Here is a 24,585-nt window from a genome sequence, read left to right as displayed (position 1 = left end):
AGATTTTTTTTTTCTATCTGTAAAGAATACCATTGGTATTTTGATGGAGATTGTGTTGAATCTACAGTTGACTTTGAGTAGTATAGATATTATAACAATATCAATACTTATGATCAATTAATATGGGATGTCTTTCCATCTGTTTGTGTTGGCTTCATTTCTTTCAGGAAAGTCTTGTAGTTTTGATTTAATAGAGAACTTTCATTTTGTTGGTTAAAGTTCTTTTCAGATAGTTCATTGTTTTTGATGGCATTGTGAATGTGACAGCTTTAGATACTTCATCTTTTGTGTAGAGAAATACAACTGATTTTTGTATGCTGGCTTTAGACCCTGAAATTTAATAAAATTGTTGATTAGTGAGAGTTTTTTGGGGTAGTTTTTATATACAGAATCGTATCATGTGCTATGAATTTGGAGGTATTTCCTCTTCCTTACTTGGTTTGCGTGTTATTAGGATACCTCTTATCTGTAACTCTCTAGGCTTCCTAGATTTGGATAGCTGTTTCTTTTCTCAGGTTAGGAAGGTTTTCAATCATTATTTCTTCAAACAGTTTTCTACCCACGTCTGCCTTTCTTTTCCTTCTGGGACACTAGAACGTGAATTTCAGTCTACTTGATGTTGTCTTGTAAGTTGCTTTAGCTTCACTTTATCTTCACTTTCTTTATTCTTTTTGGTTCCTGATGGAATGAATCACTGCTCTGTTTGTGAGTTTACTGATACTTTCTTCCACTTCATCTAGTCTGCTATTTGAACTCCTCTCTATTGGCCTTACTGTATTTGTCAGCTCTGTGACATTTGTTTGATACTTTCTTGTATATTCTTTGCTGAAATTCTCAGTTCATACATTCTTTTCCTGATATGGTGACCATCCTTATGACCGTATTTTGAACTCTTCCTCATGTCAGTCACTCTTCTCTGTATCATTAAGGTCTGTTTGTGGAGTTCTCTTTCTTTTAAAACATATTTTTGTGTTTCTTCACTTTCCTTGACACTCTGTGCTGTGGTTTCCCTTGCATCCTAGTAGTTGAGGGTGTGCTAACATCTGTCAGTGTCCCAGTGGGGAAGATCTCGGTCAGCACTCAGAAACCCGCTGATTGGAGGCTGGATCCTCAGGCAGCAGCTTCCAAAGTATGCCAAAGCACCTCTTTCAGGGAAAGACTGCAGGATGGGCATTTCTGTCTGCTCCCTCTGTGCTGAATTCTGAGGGGACAGGCATTTGAGAACTATTTGTTTGCTATGGTCCTTTGATGGACGTGAACGCGAGCCCTGCCGGCTCTCAGAGCCAAGTGACAAAAGGGTGTGTCCTTTGGGAAGCTACCTCAAAAGTCAAGGTGCCAGATGGGATCACAAGCTTCTTTTAGGAAGATACCACTGACCTGGAGTGAGTCAGAGGGTCAATGGGCATAGTCTACCCCTTCGCCTGTCTCCAGGGAGTCGTGAGGGAAGTCCCTAAATGTGAGCTAAATTAGAAGCCTTACTTGCAGGCAATCTTTTAAAGTATGCAAATAGCCTCCCTAAAGGAAAGGTGGGGAGAAGTGCGTTTCTCTGCTCCCTCTTCTGAGCTTTGGAAGGATAACCACAGGGAGTCCTTGCAAATTTGTTAAAAATTGTTTCTTTGTATTTGTAGTCTTGTCTGTCGTATGGACACAAGCCCTATTAGGCTTTCAAAGCTAGAAGTTTTGGGGGCCCATCCCTCAGGTTAGAGTCTTAAAAGTTGGGGTGTTGTACATATATACAATGATTCCATCGCTTAGCCATAAAAAGAAAACCAAGTAAAGTAAATCAGAAAGAGGAAAACAATTATCTTATATTGATGCATATATAAGGAATCTATAAAAAGGGTACCAATGAACCTGTTTTCAGAGCAGACAGAGATGCAGAATGGATGTGAGGATACAATAGAGGAAGGAGAGGGTGGGATGAATTGAGAGAGTAGCACTGACACATATGCACTATTATGTGTAAAATAGATGACTGGTGGGAAGCTGTACCGCACAGGGAGCTCAGCTCGGTGCTCTGTGATGACCCAGATGGGTGAGATGGGGGCAGGGGTGAGTGAGGCTCAGAGGGAGGAGGGGATATACATATATTTGTAGCTGATTCATGTTGTTGCACAGGTGAAATGAACAACACTGTAAAGCAATTATCCTCCAATTAAAAATAACAATTTTAAAAATTAAAAAAAAAATTGGGATGTTAGATGTTCAACCTAAACCCTGCACTGCTCAGGTCGAAGCTGGAAGTTGTGAGTTCCTTTCTAATTGTATGTTGCTGTGCCGAGTGTGTGGTTTACGGAGACAATGTTCCTCAGCTTTTCCTACTCATTTGGATGCGTATTACATTCCCTCAGTGCGTAAGAGTTGCTCATCTACTTGCTACATTTCTCTCAGAGGGTATTGCTCTTTTTATAGCTGTAGGTTTGTTAGGTCTGTGAGTTAAGGTGAGTTTTAAGTCTACTCTGTCACCATCTTGGACCAGAAACTCAGTAACTCACGCTTCTAAACCTTTACCCCTGAATGCGCCTCTGAGCTCCATCACCTCTCCTTTTGATTCTCAGAAATATCTTAAACTTGCCCCTAAATATTATTTTTATGAATGATATTTCTAGGAGTAATGAAGCAAGTCAAAGACAACACATCATCTGTGAGTCTTCCTTTTTTCAAATCTAATCTATCAGCCTGTCCTCTTAACTCTAGTTTCAAAATATATCCCCAGACCTACTACTTACTATGTCATGTCCAGGTTACTATTACTTGCGGCCTCCCTTGACTCACTGCTTCTATTCTTGCTCTTTAACAATTTTCTCTCCAAAAAGCAGCCTTCTTAAAACCAAATCCTTTCATGCCCTTTTTGAAATTTCTCAGAACAAAATCCCAATTTCTTATAAAGGGCTACAAAGCCTTATGTGATGTGCAGCTTGGCTGCTTCTCCATCTTCATCCTCCTCTATTCTTTCCCACATCACATTGCTCCAATAACACTTTCTCTGCAACAGGTAAAGGTATTTGTTATCTTAGGACCTTTGCATTTCCTCTTCTCTTTGTTCAAATAGCCTTCCCTCTAGGTAGATTAACCAGGTGAAAAAAACAGGATGCTGAATTACATGCGACTTTGAGATGAAAATTTACAGTTTAGTATCAATGTGTCTTAATCTCAGGGATATAATAGTGGCCTGACACATAGGTGGTGTACTACGAGTACTTGATAAATGAGTACTCGTACTCAAATAAAGCAGTGGTTGGTTGATTAGTTAGGAACAATACAAACATAAAATACCAACTTAAAGGCTTAACTGTCACTTCATTAGGAGAGCTTCCCAGTTCTGGTTAAGTATTAATTTGATAGAATGCAAAATTAGCAAACATACGAGACCCGTTGACGTATTAACGCAAAATACATCTGTATGTTCTAGAAATGTTATGGAAAGAAAAATATTCTTTCTGGCTCTGCTGCCATTGCTTTTATTTTTATATTTCCAGTGTTTTTTTTGAGGGGGGGGGTAATTTCCTCTGTGTGATGATGAGATATGTCTGTTCAGTCTGGGAGGTGGTAGTTCAGATAACTTATTTGGAGTCCCTGAAGTCTGCATGTTGATCCACACTGAAAAATCTGTCCCTTCAGTTTCCTGATCATGTTTTCTCAAATGTTTTGCATGGGCAACCACATATACCAAGACTTGAAATTATTATATGAAAATAAATTATGAGATACATTCTAAAAACATTCTAAATCACAAATGCATAGATGTGGGAGAAACCTCAGCATTTTTTTTTCCCTATCTTAGAGAGACCAAAATCCCACTAACACCATAACCAGATAAATCAGTCTGATTTTTAAAGGTTAGTGGAGAAGATAACAGACTGGTACCTTGTTTCAGCTTTAAATAGTAAAGGAATAAAGTGCCAAAACTATTTACATATATTTTAAGATATGAAAGAATAATTTTATTTCCTTCTAGGGACCTGTCTCAAAATACTCTTCAACTAAGAATCCCTCATTTTTTTTTTTTTTTCTGTCCCATTACTACTCAAGGAAAAAATATCTAAACCATATTCTTGCCCTGAGGCTTACTTTTTCATGATTTTGTCCCAAGGCTTACTTTTTAAGACCAGATATACTAGTAAGTATATCTGTTTATGCGACACTATGGACTGCAGCCTGCCAGGCTCCTCTGTCCACGGGATTTTCCTGGCAGGAAAACTGGAGCGGCTTCCCATTTCCTCCTCCAGGGAGTAAAGCTCAAATCATTGGTAAAAAGCATCCACTAAATATGAGCTATCTGGAATTTAGATAGCTCTATACTTACGGAGAAGGCAATGGCACCCCACTCCAGTACTCTTGCCTGGAAAATCCCATGGACGGAGGAGCCTGGTAGGCTGCAGTCCATGTGGTCGCTTAGAGTTGGACACGACTTCAGTTTCACTTTTCACTTTCATGCATCGGAGAAGGAAATGGCAACCCACTCCAGTGTTCTTGCCTGGAGAATCCCAGGGATGGGGAGCCAGGTGGGCTGCTGTGTATGCGGTCGCACAGAGTCAGACACGACTGAAGCGACTTAGCAGCAGCATACTTACATCACCCACAGCAGCTTCAAAGAAAATGCATATTTAAAATTATTTACGCAGGTAGATACCACACATAACTCTCTTAATAGGAATAAGGTCCCTAACAAATCATTTCCTACATAGCACCTTAATACATTTAACCACATTCAATCATGAGGTAGGTTTAATGTATGTGTATGTATACACACATATTTCTTCTACATATTCATTTTTCGTGTTCTCAATAATATGTATTTACCAATTATGTTTGCATAAAATAATGAACTTCCTCAATAGTACATGTTATTGATTTGCTGTTTTTCTTTACCACTTAAATTCAAAAGCATTATTTTACATTCTGACACTCCCCCTGCTATTCCACTTTTGTCTCCTTCTGATGAACTCACTCTTCAGTAATGGCCACATCTCCATCTAGTGGTTTCCTAACCAAAGACTACCTGGACAGCAACGAAGAAAGTACACAACGAATGCTGTCTAGTTACTACATTCAGGATTCCAAAACATCAAAAAAGAAAAGAAAAAATGTAATGGAACTCTGACTATAAATTCAGGCCCTAAAATATCTATTCAGTCGTACTGAGTATGTAATTCAGAAATTTGTCAGAAAATAACAAATAATGATAATCCTAGCCTAGATAATGTAAATAATAGTAAGGAAAATTAACTTAGAAATTAGAAGCACTTAGTGATACTAAAATATTTCACTAAAGAAATGCTGTGTAGACAATATCCATTTATATGGAAAAGGAAAAATTAGGATAATGAGCTTAGAAGGTACTGAATAATGCTTGATAAAACTGAAATATTTCATTAATTTTATGTTAACAACTTTTGAAACAAAACTTATGACCGTCTCTAATAATTGTCCTTAGGGTATTTCTCTTAAGTAAGACATCATGAAGAATGTATACTTTTTTCCACATTGACTTAACCTTTAGTAAAACCTTAAGAAACATTTCCAGGCAAGAATACTGGAGTGGGGTGCCATTCCCTTCTCCAGGGTATCTTCCTGTAAGAGACATAACTAATTTTTAACTAAATATAGGAAACTGATATGCTCTGTTCAGGATTAGAAACATGTAATATTTGAACGTTGTTATTTACAAAACAACATTACTACTGGCATTTTAATAACCTGGTTTCAGGACATTTATTGTAGTGGATTTAGGGATATGGATTACTTTTAAAAATTTCAAGCCAAACACAAAAACAAAGAAAAATTCGAGAAAGTGACTGACCATCCACAGCACATGAAAACTTGCAGAAAAATGAAGATAGGAGCTGACATCATGGTACAGGCACGATTCGTTGTGCATACAAGTTGATCCTATTAATAACGGGCAAAGTAGCAAGTACAGGAAAAGGAAAGAAAACACAGAAAAGAAGACATACAAGATGAGATTTCATGCAATTTGCTGGCAGTTAGCAGTTTATGTGAGCCTCCATTCAGAGCAGATTCACAGTGACCATTGCAAATAAGCATTACCAAAATACTCCAGTGCTAAAAAAACACAAGACATTATTAGCACATTGAGCTACTGAGCAAGAGTTGTACTTTCACACACAATCCATTTTACAATTTATAGGAACTTTAATATTGGAAATTTCTGTCTTTGTAAAATCTTCTTCTTGTCGTGATCAAAACATACAGTTTCCGACGGTGAAAATATTTTGGGTAATAGGTTTTTATATGATCTTGGAAGTGCACCTGAGTAAATTTAATCTGTCTTTGGTGACAAACAGTTGACAAGTGAAGTTTCCCTAATGAGTGACACTAGCCTTGGGTCCAAAAATAACATTCTTTGGGGAATGATTTGACGCGGCAAAACTCCTTACGGTAAAGTAGACAGAACAAAAGAGTCCTCGTATCTGGGTCTTACGTAAGCCTCACTGTAAAAGAGGAAAAGGTCAAATAGCTCTAACTTTGAATCAGTTTTCCCCTTCAAAGACGAACTGATCAACAGTCCTTAGGGAGGTAAAAGGATTTAGTGGCTAAAACATTTTGGGTTTTCACCCGTATTCCCCATCACCAATTTTACTTCTCTGCTCTGCTTCTACTCTGTATTATGTACTTGCATAATATGTAACTATGGAAATTTTTATTCTTTTCTGAAACAAATGTGATTATGTGTATTTGAGTAAATAAGTACACAATAGGTAAATCAGTTCTAAATAAATAACTTCTAGAAATGCACATTACTGAATAAATGGTCTGACATATTTTATAATAAGCAATTCCTAAGATGATAATGCTTTCTTTGCAAACCTTCATACAAAGAGACATGAAGACTGGAAAATTGAGAAATATTAAAGAAGTGTAGTTTTTATAAGTAGTGAGCACCTTTTATATGGGGTTTGATTCAGAATAAAGCTTATTAAAAATTAAATTAATTTGAAAAGTATCAAGCTACTTATATATACAGTAGTCTGGATAGTGCTTAGGAAAGGAAGACAGCTAACCTATAGGAAAAGGACTATTCATCTCAGATAACATACATTAAATATGGGTGTGTAAAATTTTACCAACTTAATCCTGTGTTACTAACCTAGTTTAATTTCAAACAATATAAAAAGTAATTAAGAAAAATAATACAAAGCTAATAGGTGATAGAATTACAAAATAAGGGGACAACAGCGATTTAACAAGTTTTTAAATATACTGAATGAAGACTAAACAAATTAATAAAATACTATAATAACAAATGAAGGTAGGCAACTCATATACTATTAGTAACATTTACTGTCAGTTACTATTTATTAGAAAGCCTTTAAAATCATTAATGATCTTGGAACATTGCTAAACTGGCATTGTGTTTGAAAGTACAATTTCTGTGGAAAGGACAGATAGATAGAAGAAGCAACTGTTAAGCTTATGCTAACCATGAAGAAATACTGAAATGAAAAAATCTATATACCAGCAAGTATGTCGTGTTAATGAGAATACTATGGTTAAGACATTATGTTGGAATTAAAACTGTAATTTGTCCCCTGAAATTCTCTGGACACACTTACCAAAGCATTGTTATCAAAGCAGACATCAGGCCCTTTTCGGTATCTGGGTTGCTTCACCATATCACAAGGATCTGGACCATCAGCTAAAAAAACTTGTTAAGGGATATGAAGTTATGTTTCCCCCCCCCCCCACAAAACTGAAAAAATACAATGCCATATATTTATTTCTCAAAGCAAGCAGGAGAAACCTATGACATTATTCTAGTGCCATACACTACTATAGGCTTTAAGGAACTAAACTGCCACAGATTTTCTTTTGTTAGCCTAGGGACTGTGTGAAGAGATCAACTTTTTATCTGTACTGTGCACAGCATGGTTGCTGGCACAAGACAGTACTCTGTAAATATTTGTAGAATCTAAGTGGTTGAAATGTGCAAATGACGCACCTGTAAGACAGAGTCATTCACGTAAGACCATAACGGAGGACCCTGGTTTCCCCTATTCAGCAAGATAGAAGTAGAAACTAATTCTAGTAATAAACGTCAGTTCCAAACATAACATATGGGAGAACTATCTTCCCAGAAACAGCAAAAACCAGAGGCAGTCTACCAAAATTCGGCCTGTAATGCTTGAATAGTCACTGCATTGCTATTTAGCATATTTACTCGCAGAAGTATTTTTAGCATTGCTGTCATCACAGTTGTAGCATATGACAGGACTTACCTTCTTTTAAAGGCCGAATAATATTCCATTGTGGGTACAGACCACATTCAACGCCATTAATGATGACTGGCTGTTGACAGCTTTCAAGGCACAAGCAGACCCTTTTTCCCTTCTGTCCTATACCTGGGCGAGCTGACAGGGAAGACAGAGTACTCCCTCATCTGGCACCGTGTGGAAGTTTGGGCCAACAAGCCCCAGGGAGCACTGGCAGAAACCCAGCATCCTCCCAACCACCACCAAACCCCAAGCCAGGCATTCCCTGGTGCTCTCTAGCCATCTTCAGAGGCCCTTGGGAATCTGCATTGCGCTCTCCACAAAGACTCACTGTGCAAGTGAGAAGCCTCTCGCCTTCTCTGAGTGCATGTGTAGCATCATGAGTCTTGGCATCCAAATGAAATTTTGTGTGACGGGTCCATGCTGCCTCTGTGAGGCGATTGCAGCCCTCTGTGGTATTTTTCTCTTTCTGGGCATGAACAATGTGATGTGGTTAAAAATGCATGGCTTTAAGATGGAATTTTCATTCCAAACCTCTCCAATGTGAAAGGATACAAGTCTGCTCTGCTTGTATGAGCAACCGTGTGTCACAGGGACAAGTTCCTTTGCTCTCAACCATTATGAATATTAAGTTGGTGTTCATAAGTTTTTCTACATGGAAGATTCTGTAGAATATTATAAAAGATTAGAGAAAATGTCATTTGAGAAAAAAACAGTTTTTAAAGACTGTTACATATTAAAAAGAAAAGAAAACAAGACTTTTGAAACAAAGCATCACATGCACAAGCAGTAAAACTGAATGAGAATGTGTTTTGAAGAGAAAGATTAACATGGACATATTATCTCTCAAACGAATACTAAAAAATTCCAACAGGAGATGTTTCTTAAGCGATAAACCAAATGCAAAATAAGTACCACTCTGTTGTTTAGAGTTGTAAGAAATGTTTTAGTTTATATGTTTAAGGAAGTGTGGTATTTATCACTAAAAATGTCCCAGAGGTGCCTTATTTTACAGTGAAGGAAACTAGGAGTATAAAATGACTCAGCATTTGCCCAGGCTCATGCCAGGCTGAAGTCTAGATCGGGCTGTTAAACAAACCTTCTGGGAAGACAGAAATGCCGTCCACTTTAACCAATATGGTAGACAAACGCTTGCCACAGGATGCTATATTGAGCGCCCGGAATGGTGACTAGTGTTGCTGAGGTACAAAACTGTACTATTAATTAGTTGCAATGACTAATGACTAGATGACAGAAATTGCCATCTGTGGCCGGTTACTACTGAATTAGGACAACACAGGTCTAGACAGAATTAAGGGCTTTGAATTCCATGTAGTGTTTTTTTCCCACATCTTAAGCTGTTTCTACCTTTCACAATAAAAATGTAGGTCTGTTGTTAAAGAGTAATTGATTTTTCAAGGAAGCAGGGTTTTCTTTTTTTCTTAACCTATTTAAGTTGGGACACAAGCATAGAGCAAATCAAAAGTAACCGTGGTTCAACTTATTATACTGGTCTTTACATTACAGTTTAACTTAGTCATTTTTAAAGTATACATTGCTACTCTTGGACATCAATTAATGAAAGACCGAAGACTCTAAACTGATAAATCCACTTAACTTGCCACAGTTCTATTTTCTGAAAGTGAGGTCCTGATATGCTAATCTCTAAATAAGATGGTCTGCTTTTTGCTGATTACATGCCGGACTCCACCCCTTTCCTCTCCTCTGCATACCCTCCACCTCCTCGTAGGACATGGAGGTTTAATAAAGTCAGTCATAAAATCATACTGACCACATCGATTAAAAATTTGTGCTCGTTGCAGTTAACCCCTTCCTGAAAATACTAAAAAAAAAAAAAAAACAACCTGTTATAAACTTCTTTTCCAAATTCCCTAGCAACCAACTGTTCCTGCCCTGTCACCTGCTCAGATTACCTCACCTCCTCATATTTCCTCTTCTCTCTGTTAACATTTCTTCTAGAATAAGCTGTCCTAAGTTACTAAAAACAAAGTATTCCATGTGCCTTCCTGCTCTGTTCTCAGGGATACTGTGACATAGATTATCCCTTTCCTCTTAAAACTTCAAAAATCTCCACCCTGCCATTCGTTCTTTCTCTCGATACAAATAAAATAAAATTTTCCATTTCTTCCAAAAATTTTTCCAAGTGTTTTATGGACCGTGATGACCAACACTGACCTTGACTTCAGGAAATATGTTCTTAGTTTTTTCAGTTTCAAATCAAAGATAAGTGAATACTACAACTAAAACAATTTCCTGCCCAAGGATATGTCTGTTAATCTGTTTAGTAAGTATAATTCTAATCAAAATTAATATCATTTCTGAAACTAGCTCTACATTAGAAAAAATTTAATATGGATTCTTTTAGACAAAATACAAATTCCTTTATATTCTGCCTAAAAGTGGGCATAATTTTCTTGATTACACAATTACTAAAATAAGTTGAAGGAATTACAACTTATCGAAGTCAGAATTAACATTAAAAACCTTCAGAGAAACTGAAGATCTGTGGCGTTTTCAATGTAAAGTAGTTACTCCTCTCTCTCATACTCAAATGACAATCTCTGTTATTTTCTGTAATGATTATACAAGTGAGTACAATTTCTTAGGGAAGCAAGACTAGTCCAGAATTGAAGAAATGAATTACCTGGAACAGTTTCCACAATCTAATACACCACTAAATGATTTACTGTCGTTATCGAAAAAATACTGAGTTTGTTCAGTAATGCAACTCTGCTTTGACAGAGAGGCCGTAAAGTCATCATCTTCCATCTCAACTGTGGGGAAAACAAAGAACATTATTATGAGGGGTCTCCCAGAGCCTCCATTTCTCAAAGAGCAAAACAAATCAATCAGTATAAGGGCAGGCACCATAATTGGCTAGTTACTCCATGAGGTACAGTGGCAGCTCCTAAAGGTACCCATTAACTCTCATTAGAATAAATGAATTTGAATATATAACAGCTGCAAAACAGAAATCAATGTGACCTAGGAATGTTTCTAAGGCATTAGGAAAGTTGTGACAAAAAGAATTTAACCTACAAAAATGTTAAATGGTCGATCTCTCTCTCTCACACACACACACACACTCAGCATACCCAAAAAGAAAATTTTAAGTTATTATGATAGCATCTGAGCTATGACATACCTGCCTCAAGAAGTCGTGGAAAGGTCAAACTCAAGAGAAACTGCTGTAGAATAGACCTAAATTTTAAATACAGAAAACTATTGATAAAAAGCTAGGTGTTTTATTTTATAAATTATATCATAAAAACCAGAGTATTTTTGCATGTACACATACACATATTTCTTTTTTCATCTTTCTGGAAAAACTGAGAATTTGCAAGCATTTTTATAGAAGTGTTTTTAAATTATATAAGACATTGTAAATTTCTTTCTGTAAAAGAAGTCATGAAGTCAGTTGTCTTCAGGACCCTGTGAGGGACACATAATGTGTGAAGACACTTAATATAAAATCTGAGTGAGGAGAAGTGATAACTCTAGGGAGAATGTCATCATTTTAGTGCATAGTTTTGACATTCAAGATTTTATCCTTATTTTCAATATTGAAGCTGTATTATGGTAGGGAAAAAACACCACAAAACAAACAAAAATGACTGTGTACCATGGGTTTATTAACTATTTACGTAAGGTGGCATAAAATAAAATGCATAATGTGGCATTCATGAAATATACCTTTAAATATAGGACATATGGCACATTTCAGTTTTACAATAAATGACAATTGAGCCAAATACTGGTAAAAACTCATTTGGAACTGAATTTAGTTAAAACAAAAGTGGGGAGAAGGGAAGGGGAAGTTGAGGAGGAGGGATTTTCTGGCCAGAAAATAGCATAAAAACAAGTATTTCAGGATGACTATGAGATAGACTTTGTAAAGCCTATCTAAAATAGCATTTGACAACAGAAAGTACCATTTTTCATAATTTTTAAGAAATCAGATTTTTAATCTAAAATCTTTGCTACTTTAATAAAATGCATAATCATTTAATTTTAGCTGGGAAAGCCTCAAAATCAAGTGAACCTTATGTATTGACCTACATGGAACAAAACTTACACAATCCAGTTGGGTAATGGTACGAAAGAGAAACACGGAGGAAAGGGGGGATGGACCCGGACATCACAGGGGGATTAGTTACTTGACTGACCAGACCCAGACAATGACAAATTTGATCTTCCAGACTTTCCACAGTGCCTCAATAAGCAATTTAAATGTCTTCTTTTCATTGGTGGCAGGATATAGGTAGAGGGGAAATGGGAGGAAGGGTAGAACTGGTGAAAAGAATTAGATCCATTTCAGGAATATGACGCCTCTAAAACGAGGCCAGCCTTTGTATGAAAAGTGAAGAAGTAGAAAGAGAAGTCGTCATATCATGAATCTGATGGATGAAGACATTTAACGTGTGATGCCTAAAATTTAAGGACTGAGTACAATATCAACACAAAATACCAGTGAAAAGAATTTCAACAGATCCATAGATAAAAGGATCCCCTGAAGAGGCTGAAGTTTGCATAAAACTGTTTTCATAGAAAAAGCTGAATAACTATAATGGTTTTATACTGATCATTTAGGAAAAAAATACTTATGACTGTTAACAATATGTGCTGTAGGAAATAATGTAGTTCCCATAATAATTATCTACATGTCTGTACTTTCATCAAATTCTTTCCTATTTTACAACACTTTTTGCTCATTACCCATAAAACTAAAATTTGGACTTACCAGGCAGCAGCAGTGGCCCACCAGCCAATGTGTAATACGTCGGCTATTGATGGCTATAAAACAGGATAAGAAAGTATTACACTAATGAACCCTGAGTGTCCCTCTGACACAATGGGAAGCCGAGTGGATATTACTGACCACGTATGCTGAGCGATGCCCTGCTCCTTGTTTTGGTGCAGCTCCTGGCTCACACACCGACTGATAATCATAAGACTTGTTATAAGCATAAACTGATATATTAACCAGGTGTCTCATCAAACTTGGATCAATCTCTCCAAAAAATCTTCCAATCTGGTACAGAAAAAAATAATTAATATTTGGCTCACATTTGAAACTTTATTAACACTTGAATCAGTACAAAGAAAAGAAATGATACAAAGAAACTGAACTAAAACCACTGAGGAGCTTAAAAACAAAAGCAAGTAATAAATGAGTATATGACACTTTGAAAGAACTCCCATGAGATTAGGTGTTTTCATCTGTTTCAAACCAGTTTGTATTAAGACTCATATTATCAACAGACTAATATGTGAAATTTCTCTAAATTCCCGAGAGATCAAAAATAAAACAGTTCATATCATGTTAAAATCTTTAGCAAATAAGTTTTAACAGAAACAATACCAGAAAGTAAAACTAACAAGTAAAAGGAAAACTATTTTTAGGATGTATTTTTTTATGGTTTCTATTACATTAAACACTTTGGTTATCAATGTTTATAGTGGTTTGGAGGAGTTTCATAATGTTGATCAGGGAAACACACTTAGGAAACTCTACCCCTTCCCACTTTAGGTACATACCTGGTTAGTATAATCATCATGATTTGCCATCAAAAGGAACCCACCATCATCTAGAATAACACAGTCCATTACCTATCAAAATAAAAACAGCAGTTAATACACTTTTAAGGAAGGTTAAGTTACATTATGACTCCATTTTATGTAGATGATTATAACAATAAAAATAGGAGAAAAGCTTAAATAACTATATCTTATCTTGAAGGTATGTGCTCAGGAGATTCTGATGAAATCAGGGTATGCATAGATTGCTATCAAACCATCAGGGCTTGAAATTCCACCACCATCCAGCCATTAAAATTGTCAACTCAGTCCGAACAATACATAAGAACAAATCAGAAAAAATCCTTTTGCCACTCTGTGGTCATCTTAATGAACAAGGAAACTGGATAAATCAAATATTTAATAATGTATCATTATTTTTTATTATTATATTTAAACACATAATTAAGATTTTGACAAGAAAGACATTCAAAAAAATCCATTTGGGGCACTATCCATCACAGACTTAAAAAGAAAAAGCAACACCATGAGGTTATTTATAATTGTTTTATATTAAAAATTTTTGGGTAATTTGGGATGTAAAAGCAAGAATCAAGGGGAAAAAATGCCTTTAAGGAAAAATAATCATATATCCTAAAATGTTCCCAGTTTAAATTATGCTTAAATATATCAATCAATTTAATAGTTTTACTGTATGAAATTACAATTAAAAGCATTGTTTTCAGAGTTGAGGACATAATACATTCTGTTTTCCTAATATGGAAGAAGCTTGCTAAATCTTTTGCTCTTTTAAAAACAGCTGATACATAGTCTATGTAAAATGAATGTTACTGGCTATGGCTTCTCAAGATTTAGGAGTGATAAAATGATACAAAACTCCTGCTTCCCTTGGAAGCATTTAGACAGGGACTCAAAGAAAATAGGGGAATTCATCCTTCTTATTGAGGATAGGCATAACTTATCTCGTATCATTTGTACAACATCTTAAACTGGAAACAAAAATGGAAGTGATAGAATCCAATCCAGGCAAGTAAAACTTTTTTACAGTTCTAAGGTTCAGTTAAAAGAAACTTTCTCACTACTATAATACAGCACAAAAATATTCAGATAAAATGCAAAAAATGAGGGAAGACTGCATTGATAATAAGTATGTTTCAGTTAGAAACCATGGTCAGAAACAAAGCTGAAATAAATATGTGCAAAAGAATCTAATACAATTGGGTCCAAAGAGAATATAGTTCATATTGATATGGCTTTTAAATGAATATTTTTAAATGCTTCTAAAGTTTAAATTTAGGAATTAAAAGCATATAATTCAAATTCTCATCAGTGAATAAGTTCACCATTCCATACAATATTATTTTGGTATCTGATGAAAACTTCCTGCATTTTTTTACCATTAGTCTTAGAAAGAGTAACACAAAAAGTTGTATTTAAAAATTCCATTTTAAAGAGTTTTCTTACATCACTGTTTCTTTTACAGTCACAAACTGGACCCGCACACTGAAAGACAGAAAGTATAATTATCACCTCACATTTTCTTAATAACTGGATTTTAATTATATCATTTTAATTATTACCATAAAAGATTAAATGATAGTCTAATCATTAGTTTTACCTTTATAAATTAGAGAATATCAATAAATATTTAAATGGGCATTTTAAATTCTTACGTTGATAATATTTTTAATATTGGTTGACTAAACAAAAAAAATATCTGCAAAAAAATAGGAATTCATAATTATGCTTCAGTGTAGTAGCATTAAAAGTTGATTTTGCCACTGTTTTTGAGACTAGTAAATGTAGCATAGGAATTAAAAAAAAATCTTACCGGATCCCTGATTGATGTTTTGGTGAAATTCTCTATCCAGGAATTTAGATCAATTTTAATTCCAACAACTGAAAAACCATGTAAAGAAAAATTAACACAAAATTTTAAAGAAATGTAGCCATAACTGTCACTTATCTTTACTCTCACATTTGAAAATTCCTAAGGAGGCAAATGTAAGTTTCTTAAAAAAAAAACACCAGAACATCCATTTAATTGCAGATACACTGAGAAATGCTGATTCAAATTTATGTAAAAGGTTACACATTTAATTAGCTAGATATATACTTTGCTATATGATATTTAGGTAATTTATAAAATAGCATTACATTGAATATAATGTTAAAATTAGAGATATTTCTTGAGGTTTTCACTAAGAAGTAATATTAATAGCTCTTAAACTATTACATAAACTTCTTTATATTCATAGTTCATTTTCTACAACCTTGCCAATTAATACAATAAGCTTAAAAATTGATAGTGTCAGGAATAGATTTATAAATATGCAGTCATTTGAAGGGTGAGCTTGAAGGGGCTTCCCTCACCTAACCAGTGCATGCAGTAGTTGCTGAAGAAATGTTGCTAAAGTGTGGAAACATGAGCATGTGAGTAGGTAGGTGAGTGGGTGGGAAAGGGCACGTGAATGAGAGACTGAAAGAGTAAGACTGGATGAGTAAATAAGCAACTGCGAGAATGCAGGAAGGAGCAAATGAGCTGGTCACTGCATGAGCGACAGAGTGAATCCATGTAGTTGAACCACTGAAGGCTAAAACTGCCCTTAGGAGCAGAAAGGGATTTATCTGCTTCTTCAATATGGCCTCTCTAAACCCTTTATAGAATTCGAACAACACTGATTTACACAATACTTTTTTTCCTTAACTTTTATTTATCTGTTTACTCTAGCCCACTTCTAACTCTCCCACTGATGCTCAGTTTTAAGAACTTTTGCATTTGCTTGACTTAGTTTACCAAAAATTTCATATTCTTTATTCTAAGCTTTTAAAAAAGATCCCTACTTTTTAACAGATATATAATATAGATATGACATAATTTATCTTTCTCAATGATGTAAACAACTTTTCATGTTTAAAATATCACAGACATTTACATCCTTGGCAATATCTACTCTGCTACCTGGCATGTGAGATCTTAGTTTCCCATCCAGGGATCAGACCCGTGCCCTGTGCAGTGGAAGCGTGAAGTCCTAACCAATGGACTGCCAAGGAATTCCCTCTACTTTTGTATATTTGAAATACTTTATAGGTTAGATTTCTAAAGGGAGATTGCTGCATCAAACATTTAGAATTTTGATATATAGTATAAAACTGACACCATAAATTTGTGTCAACAGTGTATAAACATATACACCCTTCTTTCAAAAATCTGTCAACTCTTTATAGTATCAATTTACTTTTATCCCCAATCTCATAGGTAACTGTGTCTCATTTTCTTTTTCACACTCGCATGTCTTTGACTGTATTTTGGTTGAAGCTTACTGATTGCTTTCCTGATAAGTACTGCCAGTTGATTTAGAAAAAGTAGGTCACATTTAATTTCAGTCCTGTGTATGTGGATAGTATATATGCTTACCTGCAGGTTTAAGAAGTTTTCCTTGGATGTAAATTTCTACAGCTTTGCTTACCATAATGCCTGATTCATAAGCACCAGGTCCACTTTCTAAAAGAAAGAAAAAAAAAGGAAAACAAACCACTCTAGCTAAATCAAATAATATTATATTTCTTTTAATATATATAGGAAAACAGTATTTTGCTTAAATATTCTAGCATAGATATGTTATCAAGGAATGGGTGGTCTCCTCTTCCCTTTTCTTCCTTTTTATACCAGGCTAATTGGAGTGTCCATGAATTGGTTGCATTAATTGACTTTGGAATGGGACTTATTAGCTTGGCTGCATCACTCTCACAAGTTAAAGGATGCACACCAAATCTCTGGTTTATGATACCTGCTAAAATATTGAGGAGGCTATTGAAGTGAAGCAGAAAGATTGATCTTAGATTCATGAAACTGCTGTAAAAGATACATGTCCCTGGAAAAAACTGAAATTCCCTGAACTTCAGTTTCCCCATTTGTGAAAATGATGGTAATAAGCCCAACCTCTAGAAAGGCTGAAGGATTAAAATAGAAAGTTTTAGGGAAACAGCCCAATAGAATATTTTTAAAATATAGACTAGTAATAATTTGTACAAATATTATGCAACTAATACTGATTAAAGCAGAGTAAACTGATTAATTCCGTTTTTAAAAATTCACTAAACATTCTTCAGTGTATTTGCAGTTGGTGAAATTAGGGATTGTCTACATCTGTTTCACTGTACCGTGCATGCCTGTAGATATGCTGTATTCACATTACTGGCTGGCTGATTTCCTGTAGATGCATTTTACTTCTTCAACTAAATGGATACTTCAGTCTTTTCAGTGTCGTGCACATGGTATATAATTAATAATGATTGAGCTGAACAACTATCATAAAATATATTGTTTGGTAGGAAAGCAGGTAGGAGCAATAATTTATTTTAAAAAGGGGAATTGAGATGAATGAATTGTAAAGTAGTACTTACTGTTAAAGTAGGGAGCAGTGAAAACATAGTTATCGTTATCTAGACTTCTTTTATAGAAGCTGTCCTCATATGTTTCTGGGTTTTCTTGCCAATTTTCTCCAGCCCTAAGGAGGAAGTGGCTCATCATTTTTATTCTTTAATCTATGTGATAACTTACTTTTCCATTTGTGGACATCACTGAACTTTACAGATATGTCTGCATCTCTGGTACGTGTAAGGAAGTTAGTGGTAATTGATGGTGTAAATGACATTCATTACTAAGCAATAGATCAGCACAGAGTTAAATTAAGGAGCAGAAAAAGCTGACTCCAAGTTTTACTCTGACGTTTACTAGCCAGGTAATTAAGGACAAGTCAGTTAGTAAGTCAATTAATATTAAAAAGCCTACAGAGCCCACTTTATGGACTCTTCTAAAGATAAACACAGATAAAATCCATACATGAGTGAAAATAATGAAGTGCTATGCAAATATTGCCAATAGTCATATTCATAATAACATTATGTTCATTTAACCAGGTTGGTTATGTCTACAAAGAGAAAAATCTCTTTTAAAACTTCTTAAATTTTGTAATATAGGTGACAAGGAAAAATACAATTGAAGAATCATAGCATGTTTTTCAAGAATGGAGTTTAATAATTAAGTACTTTAAATAAACTCTAATTTAATAGTGATCAGTTTCTCTGAAGAATAGCTTCCTAATACAGTAATGCACAGATCTATGGAGAAGTCCTCTGTAATGTACTAACTTTTACAGATGTTATTTGAACTTACTCTTTCGGATAAACTCTGGTAATCCCACCATCAGTCACAACAAATCGTGCTTTCACTCCCTTGCTGAAACAGAAGACAGAAGAAGCAAAGTTTCGTTCAACTGAGTCTTTGTACAATATTTAGATGTTGGTGGTACAAAGAGAAATAAAATGGGTTCCTAAGACAAAGCTGAAACTCCAATACTTTGGCCACCTGATGATGCAAAGAGCTGACTCATTTGAAAAGATCCTGATGCTGGGAAAGATTGAGGATAGGAGGAGAAGGGGACGACCAAGGATGACATGGTTGGATGGCATCACCAACTCAATGGACATGGGTTTGGGTGGACTCCGGGAGTTGGTGATGGACAGAGACGCCTGGCATGCTGCAATTTATGGGGGCACAAAGAGTCGGACGTAACTGAACTGAACTGACAACAAAGCAAGTCAAGGTAAATATATGAATAGATGCACACTACAGTTTAACAGTTAAAATGTCTAAGAAATAGTTAAAGAGAGGATCTTCGAGGAAGACATTTCATAAGAAACAATGATATAGTTGCATTTTGAAGACAAAATGGGACTTAACAGAGATGACAGGAAGACACCACATGTGAAGCACTGAGTACACGTGAGGGGAAGCTAGTGGAGAGCGGTAGCGTTTGGTGCACAAAAGCGTAAGGCATGAGCTGAGAAACAATAGGAAGTAAAATTCCACGTATAAGCTTCTGAAGAATGGTCAGCTCATGTATGATCCTGAAATCCAAGCTGGAGAGCCTGCTTCACCTTTATCCTGAAATTAGGACTCTGTTTTAAAAGTGAGACTCTGGCAAGTCTGTGTTACATGGAGAATAGATGGGACGGGGTTGTGGGCGGAGAAATCAGAAGCACTAAAGGCAGAAAAATCACCTGCTTGTGATGTCCTAGAAATGGAAAAACTTTAGAACCTTGAGAATGAAGAAGAGAGGAAAACTTTTTTAGAAAAAAATATTTATCATTTGGTGGTTGATTAGAAATGGAGTGGAGAAGAGACTGGAACAGAACAATCGTCAGATTTCTCAGTTTCTTGACTGGGTGTTCTGCTGCTGCTGCTAAGTTGCTTTAGTCCTGTCCGACTCTATTCGACCCCATAGACGGCAGCCCACCAGGCTCTGCCGTCCCTGGGATTCTCCAGGCAAGAATACTGGAGTGGGTTGCCATTTCCTTCTCCAATGCATGAAAGTGAAAAGGGAAAGGGAAGTTGTTCAGTTGTGTTGGACTCTTCCTGACTCCACAGACTGCAGGCTACCAGGCTCCTCCGCCCATGGGATTTTCCAGGCGAGAGTACTGGAGTGGGGTGCCATTGCCTTCTCCCTGACTAGGTGGAGGGCAGTACTATTAGAAACCTAACTGAACATTCACTAGAGATCCTATTTTACCTCAAACACTGAGACCCATGCAAGCACATCAATTTAATTTGGTTATTCACAGTGAGGTGTGTAAATATGTAAAGCTGAGTAACAGCTGATGTTAGTCCTGACATACACCCAATACTAAAAATTCAACAACTGCAAAATGGTTTTCTTGAGAAATTGTTATTAAAGATAATAAACTTTAAATTTATGAAGCCAATTTCCCCCAAATTTCCCCGAGTTGGTAAACTCAGCCCTGACATACACCCAATACTAAAAATTTAACAACTGCAAAATGGTTTTCTTGAGAAATTGTTATTAAAGATAATAAACTTTAAATTTATGAGGCCAATTTCCCTCAAATTTCCCAGAGTTGGTAAACTGAAATACAGAATATATATCTTTTTATTAATAAGAACAAATACTTACATGTTTTTCTGCTTACTCCAGTAATTTTGGACAAGTTCATTTGTAAAGCCTGCATCCAGCAAGACTCTATTAATCAAGTCTGTGTTGCCTAATACAGAAAAAGGAGAGGCTTAATTATACCCACATAGTTTAATTAGGATAATAATGAAACAAATGTATATTTTAAGTTTCCAAAGCAATTTAGAGTGGATAATATTTCTATGAATTTAAAAATGTACCCTTATTAATTATCTGCATTTTCACGTGTGTTCCTCTTCCTCCCACTTTTCAGGATATGGACATAATTAGAAGTGGAAAAGCCAACTCTACATTAGGCAAGTTATTTTCTAAATGTTATCAAAAAAATAGGGATTTCAAAGCATCATAATTTCATAGACTTCATTTCAATTCACTCTAGGAAAGGAGACCATTATTTTAATCTATAATATATATAAATCAATGTTGCAAGTAATTTCACAATTTCTTTTATATTTTCATTATGTTCTAAGCCTAAAAATGGTTCTTCCTCTCATTTCCTATGATCTCTGCATTTTCTGCTGATGTTACATTTTAGTAACTAGGGTATTTTTAGGAAAAAAAGAATAGTTAAGATTTTGAAATGTTTTAAGAGCCAAGAATCCATAAATCTCTATGAGGTTTCATAGTAAAATGATGTAAATTTATCTAAAAGACAAATAAAATGGTTAAAAACTAACTAGTAAAATTTATCTATTCCAACTTGATTTACTTCATAAAATGGAGAATTATAGATCCATACTTTTTAAGATTAAAGTTAACTGTGATAAAAATAGAATATCAAGGAGAGAAAATTATTAGGTGTTATATCTTTATTTAGTTTTATGTTTATACTATCTATATTAAAACTCATTATATGAATTGGAGGATATAAATAACTTGATAAAATTGTGTTGTGTTTTCCTCTACACAGCAAGAACAATGCAATGAAAAAAACCTTCAAAAGATCATTCCAAATTAAATTCCTCAAATTTGAGAGGAGTAAAGGTAAGCCTATCTTATTTACAGCTGACCATTTGCAAGTATTTAATACCTGGCTTTGAAAATTAAAGTTTACTTAATAATGGCATGAAATTTCTTTAATATATGCAAAAAATTGAGTCAAATTGTTTCATTTTACCATTAAAAATTCAAAAAGTAAATAAATAAACCAGCATAGCAACAAACTGAACCAAGATTTGACCACTTTGAATATAAACACAGTGAAACAATGATTACATATAAATGCATACTTACATGATGGGTTGTTTGGAGTTTTTCTATCAATAAACTCATTAAAATTTAAAAGAAATTCGGTGTTATTATCTGATATTTTAAGGTCATTGCAGTAATCTCTGAAAAACATATTTTGGATATTAGGTGTTAAACTCAAAACTTTAAAAATATGTTCACAGCAATCATAGGTAGTGGAAACAATTTTTTTATTTTTAGTTTTATTTTTTTAGTTAGTGCATGATTTTGTAAGCTGTTGAATTGTTATCTCCATCTTATCTCTATAATAGAACAATATTTTTTCATTAAGTGCTAAAGATTATAGACAATATATATTAAGCTTTTGACCTCTGGACCAAAAGATGCTCAATAAAAATTAACTTCTGTTATTTCTGTGGGTTTGGTGGTTAAGTCACTAAGCCATGTCTGACTCTTGCAATGCCAGGGACTGTACCCCTCCAGGCTCCTCTGTCCATGGGATTCTCCAGTCAAGAATACTGGAGTGGGTTGCCACTTCCTTCTCCAGGGGATCTTCCCAACCCAAGAATCGAATCCAGGTCTCCTGCACTGCAGGCAGATTCTTTACTGATTGAGCTATTATTGAATGCTGTAGGTTAGTGATTTACATTTATAAATTAACATCAAGAAATTAAAAAATTAATATCAAGAAATTAAAAAGCATTTATTTATTAAATATCTCAATAAACCCCTCACATGATAGCACTTTTATGAGAAATTACTGAATTTTCAGAAAATAATCTACTAAAAACAAATGTCATTGATGTGCTTATTTGCAAATTTCTGTAACTCCTGACTTAATAGAAGACAATCGTGCCTCTGCATTCAAGTGACTGCAAGATTGTTTTGGCACATGAAAAACATCAGTCCTCATAAAAATAACCAGTTGGAAAAAAGAGAATTATTTTAATTGTCTTCTCAGATAACTGTCACTATGCTTTAACACTAAAACTTGATTATTTGTAATTTCTTGCTTTGTGATTTGTGATACAGAATCTGAAACAATACCAATGAACTTCTCTACCCTGTTATATTAAAATTCGATGCACAATCTTACATTTTGAGTGACTCTTTTACCCACCCATGATTTTCTCACATCATATTGGTTATTTGGAAAATGTGAATAATGTAGATCTTTCAAACAATGACGCATTTCATTATACTATACTAAAAATTCACATTCATAAATTATATCACTGATCTCATTAGATAAGTCTATAACTACTGCAAAGCAGTCCTGCTTATAGTAATAAATATAACTTTCCTAAAATTCTAACTTCTGTTTTAAAGTTCAGATTTTGTCATTGAGAACAATTACTTTCAGTCGTATTCTTCAAAGTAAAAGGCTCACTTAATGGATTTTTGCAAAAATGCCTGCCATCCCAAGTCTGAATAAGCATACTTCATCTGTCATTCCTTCTTTCTAATAAAACATTTCATGAAAAAAATCAAGACACTCTTACTTTAGCTCTCAATTCAAACAATCACACAAGTGCTTTTCTTTCTTTCTTTCTTTTTTGGAGTCAGCCAAGTTACTCTAGTATACAGTAGATTTCCATTTTCTTTATTCAGAGTATTAAAAGATACATGCTGAAGGATATTTTAAAGTGACACTGGCTTTTTCCCCAATGCGGGTGTCTTGCATCGAAGATTAAGTGACTACCAGTACACTTTAGTACAACTGCCTTGACTCCCAATGCGGTAACAGCTCACCGTTGCTTTTGTACTGTCACAGCACTGCAAACATCAATACGATGAAAAAGACAAATGCCACTTAACACTGTTAGGAAAATAGCTTTGTCCTTGTGAATTCTTGGAAAGAGTGTTTGGAAACCATTGTTTGGGCTTCATACTTTGAAAACTGCTGTCCTAAGCGCTTTGAAAATGCAGAATAAATGTAAGGTCCCATAAATATAAGAAGACTGCAATCATAATAACTAGGTTAATACAACTAACAGGCTAAACAATCAAATATTCAAGACAAAAATGCAATTAAGAAACAAATATTTTCAGATGCAAGCCCATGATTTAAAACACAAAGCCTCAGGGAGCAGAGAGCAACAGAATGTCATAACTTCTTGTTTCACTGAAAATTTTAGTTTGGAGGCAAGGTTTAAAAAGTTTTCATAATTGATACTCAGTTTTTGACAGAGCTAAAATCGACTTCTTCCCACAGTGTTATGCTTTTTGGGAAATAACACTAGCCTGCAAGTCAAAAGGCCAATATATTGAAGTAGCATCTCACAGAATTAGAAGCTGATGGCAAGATTTTAGAAGGATTAAGTAAAATGTTGTAGAAAGACTAAATAAAATAATTATTAATAAAGATCATTTAAAATTCCATGTTATTATTTAAAAGGCATTTCTAAAATTATCTTTTCTCATTTAATTCTAAAAATAATTTTACCAGGAGATAATTTAATATTTCAATGGTGAGGAAACTGAGATGTAAAGATGTAAAAAGATTTATCCAAAGGCACCTAACTGGCAAATGGTCAAGCCCAGAGGTGAAGCCAGTCTTCAGATCCCAAATTAGTGTTTTAACACAATATACAATGTGCTTTAAACTT

General features: G+C 34.9%; 1 protein-coding gene across 13 annotated transcripts in view; it reads right to left on the bottom strand.

Moving 5' to 3' along the window:
• The window catches only part of CACNA2D1 (calcium voltage-gated channel auxiliary subunit alpha2delta 1), a 519,970-nt gene that overhangs the window by 12,159 nt on the left and 483,226 nt on the right, over positions 1-24,585 (bottom strand). For 7 of the 13 annotated variants that reach the window (XM_024990476.2, XM_024990479.2, XM_024990477.2 and 4 more), the window contains 15 exons: positions 22,022-22,119; positions 20,771-20,858; positions 18,973-19,035; positions 18,201-18,304; positions 17,212-17,298; positions 15,625-15,692; positions 15,258-15,296; positions 13,794-13,865; positions 13,135-13,287; positions 12,997-13,049; positions 11,401-11,456; positions 10,900-11,029; positions 8,790-8,899; positions 7,578-7,660; positions 5,691-5,892 (listed from right to left, as the gene is read on the bottom strand). In XM_024990476.2, the coding sequence (XP_024846244.1) occupies positions 5,758-5,892; positions 7,578-7,660; positions 8,790-8,899; positions 10,900-11,029; positions 11,401-11,456; positions 12,997-13,049; positions 13,135-13,287; positions 13,794-13,865; positions 15,258-15,296; positions 15,625-15,692; positions 17,212-17,298; positions 18,201-18,304; positions 18,973-19,035; positions 20,771-20,858; positions 22,022-22,119 (1,339 nt within the window). In that variant the 3' untranslated portion in view covers positions 5,691-5,757. Of the gene's footprint in view, positions 1-5,690; positions 5,893-7,577; positions 7,661-8,789; positions 8,900-10,899; positions 11,030-11,400; positions 11,457-12,996; positions 13,050-13,134; positions 13,288-13,793; positions 13,866-15,257; positions 15,297-15,624; positions 15,693-17,211; positions 17,299-18,200; positions 18,305-18,972; positions 19,036-20,770; positions 20,859-22,021; positions 22,120-24,585 lie in introns of those variants that run through there. The other 6 variants (XM_024990478.2, XM_024990480.2, XM_024990485.2 and 3 more) reach the window with 1 other exon arrangement.

This window comes from Bos taurus, chromosome 4 (assembly GCF_002263795.3).
Source record: "Bos taurus isolate L1 Dominette 01449 registration number 42190680 breed Hereford chromosome 4, ARS-UCD2.0, whole genome shotgun sequence".
Taxonomy (NCBI): Eukaryota; Metazoa; Chordata; class Mammalia; order Artiodactyla; family Bovidae; genus Bos; species Bos taurus.
Note: the sequence above shows the minus strand (reverse complement) of the source record. Positions and strands in the feature narration are given on the sequence as shown.